The 6,885-nt window shown below is 36.2% G+C and overlaps 1 protein-coding gene across 1 annotated transcript; it reads left to right on the plus strand.

Annotated features, from left to right (window-relative positions):
* The first annotated feature begins 706 nt into the window (after window positions 1-706).
* LOC146887231 (uncharacterized) lies at window positions 707-1,386 on the plus strand. The gene is made up of 2 exons (XM_085672068.1): window positions 707-1,143; window positions 1,223-1,386. The coding sequence occupies exons 1-2, from the start codon at window positions 707-709 to the stop codon at window positions 1,287-1,289; spliced, it is 504 nt and encodes a 167-aa protein (XP_085528194.1). The 3' UTR covers window positions 1,290-1,386.
* The last annotated feature ends 5,499 nt before the right edge of the window (window positions 1,387-6,885 follow it).

Consider the following 6,885-nt stretch of genomic DNA (forward strand, 5'->3'; position numbering starts at 1 on the left):
ACTTAAGGTAAATATAGAGATAAAAATAATTATGAACAGATAAAAATAATTAAAGTAAAAAGATAAAATGATAGATGTCTCCTTCCCTTACCTTAATTATTGTGAAAAAATGCACTAAGATGATATGTGGATTTGTTTGCTACTACGCTCTCACTCTCTGTTATTTTCCTCTCTTCTCTTTTTGTTCACTGCAACTTCTCCCGTATCTTTTCCACTTTTGCCTTCCAACATCTCTTTGCTATTTATAGTGGTGGTGTAATGATTACTTAGTTTCAATTAAACTAAGTATTTTAATGGTGTAGTTCTTATTAGGTTAGTTATAGATTATAGTTAGAAGATATTTTATCTTCTTTTATCATTTCAATACGTCATTGCTGTAACTAATGATATTATTCAGTCATTAACGTATATTTATCATATACTTATATTTTACAGTTATATTATATTATTATTATTTTATTTACTTATTAACTAACCATACATGTATCAGAATGTATCAGAATGCATATTTAATTATATATATGAAATTTATGTATTATAACTGAAACAAAATTATTATAATTATTTAACCAAAAATATCGGTGAACATGGCATCCCAAAAAAAGGAATAGATGACATGTCTTTTACTCAATTTAAGCAATGGTGCAAAAGGAAGTTGAAAAGAAATTATAGGGTTGTTCGACAATTAAAAGATCAGCTGAGCAATATGGAAGAAGAGTACGCTCGTGGAGGTCAGGAACTTGACCCATCTTCCTTTCATGAACCTGAACCCTCTTACTTTGATAAAGGTGATGGCTTTGATGTTGAGGAGCCCCAATCACGTCATTTTGAGCACCCATCTTCCTCCCATCAACCTGAACCCTCTTCCTTTGATAAAGGTGATGCCTTTGATGTTGAGGAGCCACAATCACGTGATTGTGAGCACCCATCGTTATTTCATCAACCTGAACCCTCTTCCCTTGATAAAGGTGATGGCTGTGATGTTGAGGAGCCACAATCACGTCATTTTGAGCAACATGAGCAAGGTACTCCTGAATACAATCCTCATGGAATGGAAATTATTTCCTATGTCGAACCACCAAAATGTTCTTTGGATGTTGACTTAACTCAATTATATCGCATTCTTGTTTCACAAAATGGGAGGTTCGTTACTATTGCGGATATAAATTTCATTATTTTATTTCAACGGTTATATAGTTAACTGTAAATTTCCACTTTTCAGGCAAGTGGTGGTTGACATAAATCACCAGATATTAACCACAGTGGAGTGTTGGGGATTTCATCCTTGAGGAAAACTTTGCAACATGGTAATGGCCTTAGTTGATGTAATATTATAAACTTGTTATTTTGCCTAATGAAATGACATTGTTGCTTTGAAATGTTGTCAGGCCATTTTGTTTGCTTGCAACAGCTTCATGTATAGACAAAGAAAATTGAATGGGTTCATCAAGAGAGTTGTGTTTGGTACTTTGTATACGGTATTATAATTCTCATTGTTTTTTAAGTTTTTATGTGTGATGTATGTTGTTGATGATGGTTTATGAAAATGTATTTGTGATATTTTTAATGTAGACTATAGTTGTTAAAGATAGTAGAAAGGTCAAGGCAAAGAGACGTCAATGGGTTTTAGGGGACTACAGCAATTTCCTGACACGTGGACTAGTTTCAGTACACGATATATTGACAACAGATTTTGTAGGAATGAATATTTGTAATTTTGTAATTTTGTGGATGTTCTATGACTTTTCTGTTTTATTCTTGGAAGGTCTTTGCTCCTATAATCCATGAGCAACATTGGTGGTGTTATGCAATCAACTGTCGCACACACCAATTTTATGTACTTGACTCTGTTAAAATAAATGGTCCTGTTTGAAAATTTAGGTATTCATTTGTCAAATGTATGTTGATATTTTGTGTTGGGATTTTTTAAGGCCCGTAACATGGAGATTTTATTTGGTTTCCTTTTAAATCGTTCTGATGCTGATAAACCTAAATTTGAAGTCTTTACCCAAGATCTTCCCTTACAACCAAATTTGTAAGTACCAATTTTTGTCTTACATTTGATGGAATATAAGTATAGTGAAATGATAATCTGACTTAATATATGTTGACATATTTCTATATATGATTGTGGAAGGATGGTATTGAGATATATTGAGTTGTGGGATGGTGAAACCAAATTTGGTGACAAAAACTTCCCCGCATACACTTCTGTAAGTGGCATTTATTGAATTTCGTTTTGTTGTGATGGTATTTTGTGCTAATAATTTTTACATTATCAGATTGTGAATCTACAAAGCACAAATTAAAGATATCCTTAATTGCAAGTGGCCGTGTCGTCAAAACAAAATACCAAACCAACTTCATTCCTGCAAAAAAAAAGTTATCACTGTTGGATGAATCTGGATACATAATTATCCATTAATACCTAAAACAAGAAGGTCATGCATAATGTATTTGAATAAACCTAATAATTGGTTCCCTGTGACACAATTTGTGTTTGATGTGTGCTATTTTGAATTGAAGTCAGCAGGGAAACAAATCCACTACATTGGACTTCTTCAACCTGCCAAAAGAAATTTAAGTTCAATTATTGCACCCCAAATGATGTAATTAACGAAAAAGTTAAATGGTTAGTAGGAGATGATGTTGTTAACTCTGAATTACCTGTGTCGGATGAGTATGCGTAAGGACTTCTGATTGGTTACTACATGCCATTAAATCTGTATCCAAAGTCCATCCCTATAAAGGATAACCAAACAATAAAAAAAATGTGATCATATTATAAAAAATGACTTCAATTAAAATTGAGTAATTGGATTTCATTAATTACACATACCATTTTAGCCCCAAAGTCTTTATTCTTTGCACCCGTAGACTTTCTGCTTTTACCAACCTTCTCCACAATGGATTTCAATCTCATCGATCGGGGTCTTCCCTTTCTTTTAACAGAAATAGGACTGCGGACACATTTGTTGGATGACACGGTTTGTATAGGAAAATCATTTTCACTCTCCAAATCAACCCCCTTATCCGGATTATCAAAATATGACAATCCATGATCATATGCAATGGAGTCCAATTTCTTAAACAAACATTGTGTTCCGTTGTCTGACTTGCATGCCACCTCCGCAATCTCATAGAAACGCTTACAAAGTGCATTATACCTTTTCACATTCGCTTTTTCTTTATCAGAATTGCTTGTAACCCTTATGTATGTGTATTAAACATTTATATGGCAAAGGACGTGAACTGTTTTGTTAACAAAATGAATGTGCAATTAATCATCTACTGTGAATCACGAGAAGAAGCCAAGACAAAGTACTTTCAAAAATTTATGGAAAAGTAAAGGAACCCTAAAAGTTCAACTACGAGCAAAAAAATGTCGGAGGAAACCATTAATGTGGTAGTTAAGTAGAATGGATAATGAATGAAAGCATTTAAGAGCGAACTTACTTGATCAATGCCCCACCAACCAAAGGTCGATTCCTAAATAGTAACCATCAATGCTTTGTGCGCGGAGAAAAAAGAAACAATGGCCATAGACGATGGGTTTTGTCAGCCTTCAAATGCATTAAATGAATCAAATTAGGTTGGTGAAGAAAGAGATGACGTTGAAAAAGTAGGTTGGTCGTCCAATGTAACAGAGCATTAATTACATGGTTAAGTTGAAACGCATTGAATAAGCTATCCAAGGGCCCTTTGGTACAATTATCCATCATTTTTGAATTATAAATTAAAGACGAAGCTTAAAACCATTACCTCAACGACAACAACTTTCCTCTCTGTTCCGCTACTAACGTTGTGCATTGTGGTCATCCCCAGTCCTATTTTTTGGTGACTACGACGTTATTGAAATTATTTTTTGATTACTTTGTTCACTTTCTCTAACATTTTTTTCAATATAATGAAATTTTTTCCGGCTACAACAAATATGTAGGTTAAAGATATGGATGCTTGGGAGGGCCTTTACATTGATGAGTCCGACGTGATGTCATTCATCCAAAGATGCAATTCCAACACAGAATTCATTCCCGATCCTACAGGAAATACACAAGCACTTATGCTAAACAAAAAATCGGAGGAACCTGAAAATACGCAACAATTAATGAGGGAAATCGCTGCTGCAGGTGATGCACGAGACTTCAACTCAAATTTTTGGAAATGGGCTTGCAGGTTTGTTGAATACTATGGTAAGCAAGTGGACCACTAAAATCAGACTTACATTAAACACATCATTATGTTTAAAGATAATAATCATCCATGCTTTCAGGTTTAGTTGCTGAAGGGGACATCAAAAAAATGATTTTACTTTCTTCTAGGAAATCAATGGAAAAGAAACCTTTAATTGTCTGTGTGGTTAAAGAATGTCACCCCAACGAGTTGGGTGACATGTCCATAGTTATTAAGGTAAAATGCCATTAAGGGATGTGTGTAATTAATTTGAAATGCATCTAAATTTTGTTCTTTAATTTGTTCAGGACCCTTCAACTACAGCAAAGGCAAGCGTCCACAGAAAAGTTGTCATGGATCCTGAGTTTGGTTCCCATATTACTGTTGGAGCATCCATGATTTTGAAAAATGTATTATGATTGCCTCATGTGTTTGCACTGAATTTGGGTTTTCATAATTGTTATGAAATATAAATCTATAATCTTAAATATGATTTATCAGGTTTCTTGTTTCGGTCACAAGCCATGGGTGTCTCCTTACCTGAACATCACCGTTTGCAACATTGTGAAGGTTAATATTTTATATTACATTTATATTTATACTTTTTAATGATTTTTATATTTAAATTAGAAAGTCATATTGAATTCATAATTAATAGGTATTTAAGAATGACATTAGTCCACCAACTGACCATGAAGTTGAAGCTTCTTTGCCCGTTGTGCGAAAATTACTATTTATGAGAGAATTACTCTTGAATTTCTTAGTTCTGTGAGCGTAGATATTTTGTAGGGAAGGAATTGCGAAGAGTGGTTGATTAAGTTCCAATTGCATAACACTATTTATACTCTTGAGTTGGTTGAGTTGATTGTTATTTTTGGGTTTCTTAGTGGTGGTGAGAGGAAGTATCCTCGTATTTTTAATGGATATGCCTTTTGGTGCCGTTTATTTACTGTTAGTTAATTTGTTTCAACAAATTCCAAGAAATCTCATATTCATCACCCCTATTTTCGTTATGCTCATCGCTTGTTAGCTCACACACTGTTTGCTCAGGGTGATAACACTGTTGCTGTAAGGAAATATGAGTTGTTATTTATGTGGAGTATGGTCAATGATTTTCACTTAGACTCAGGTGCATGGTTGGCTCATCAACTCACAAAGGTTGGAAAAGCCTCCTCAGGAAACATAGCAATTGATGGGCTGATCACGACTATTGCTCTCCATTTCAACATTCCCTTTGAGGATAATAAGCCAATGCATGGCCTCTGCTGCCATAACCTCAAGATCACACTCGAACAGATTCCCCCAATGCATGGCCTCTGCTGCCAACAAGGGTGGTCACTACCTCCTTTCCACAATCATTTCCCTCTACAATTTCAATCTTGCACACACACTCATTGCGCCCTAGGCAATAAGTGAAATCATTACTTTTCTATTGCAATTTCAATCTCGCGCATAACCCCTTCGATCTGTCCTTTGTTCTTCAATTTGCCCAAGACAAATCCCTTTCTTTCACATGGAATCCAGTTGAGTCCCAACACTGTTGAAGGCAATTTGGCAGTTGGATTGAGGTTCCCAAGAACAGCGTTAGGCACGTTGCTTCGTGGTTCATTGTTTGTGGATAGTGGTTTGTGGTCGGTGGTTACTGGTTCGATGGTTGGCTAGTTTGGAGTTTGTTGATTCGGGGGTTCGCTAGTTCAAAGATTCGCTGGTTGTGGTTCCCTGGTTCACATGTTTTGTGATCATCTAGTAAGGGTTCGAAAGCCTCTTATGTTTTGTGCATGTTGTGGAAAATTGTTTCCTAATAAGTTAAAGTCAAGGTGGTCTAGCTCGTTTGTTGTGAGACAAGTATTTCCCTTTAGTACAGTTGAAATTTCATACCTCAATTCAAAAAAAAAATTATAGTGAATGGTCAAAGATTGAAGGTGTATGTCAGTGATTTTTTGAAAAAAATGTGGCAAATGGTGCATTAACATCACCACAAACCAGGTACTGAATGAGTACTATTCTGTTAAAAAAATGAAAGAAAAAAAAACAGGAAATGAAGAAGGGGATTATAGCAACGCGAGAAGGGGAATTATTTTTTACCCACCAAAACCCTAAGGGCCCCCACTTTTCTCGTCCAAATCTTCTTCCCCTGCTCTGCTCACATTTTCACTCTGCTCTCTCACGTCTCCGCCTTCGTCCCGTCCACCGGCCACTGTCTCCGTCTTCGTCCCGTCCATCGGCCACCATCTATGTCTCCAACAAGTCACCGTTCTAGCCACATCCTTTTGACAGGAAGCTGCCTCGCTTCGCTAAAGCCTTTGCGTCAGTCACCGTGAGCTCATCTCAGTCTTCAATACCTCGACTCTCAATGGAACCTCGACCCACTCCAGAATCTCGAGCCTCTCTAGAACCTCGAGTATCTCCAGAATCTCGAGCTTCTCCAAAATCTCGATCCTCTCTAGCACCAGGTCGTGCGACTTTCGCGTATTCTCAAGCAGTGAGGGAGGTCTACCGGCACAAGAAAACAGAGGCATTCTTCTTCCTCTATGGACAATGACCATGGTATTGTCTTCCAAAATGAAGAACAGAAAGTTAGGTATGCTTCTCTTATCAAGCGGGTGATTATCCCTACTCGATATATTGATGAAAAATACTTTGAATACATTAGGGATGTTAGACAAAATGACTGCAATGCTGAGAAAAATTGGTTGGCTCACTTTTATCAAC

The sequence above is a fragment of the Vigna unguiculata genome, chromosome 4 (genome assembly GCF_037176805.1).
Source record: "Vigna unguiculata cultivar grain cowpea cultivar isolate G323 ecotype 2 chromosome 4, ASM3717680v1, whole genome shotgun sequence".
Lineage (NCBI taxonomy): Eukaryota > Viridiplantae > Streptophyta > Magnoliopsida > Fabales > Fabaceae > Vigna > Vigna unguiculata.

Excerpts from the sequence above, each read along its gene's own strand:
- LOC146887231 (XM_085672068.1), top strand. The coding sequence starts at position 707 with ATGGAAGAAGAGTACGCTCGTGGAGGTCAGGAACTTGACCCATCTTCC. Across the intron at positions 1,144-1,222 it reads CTTGTTTCACAAAATGGGAG|GCAAGTGGTGGTTGACATAA; the intron begins GTTCGTTACTAT and ends TCCACTTTTCAG.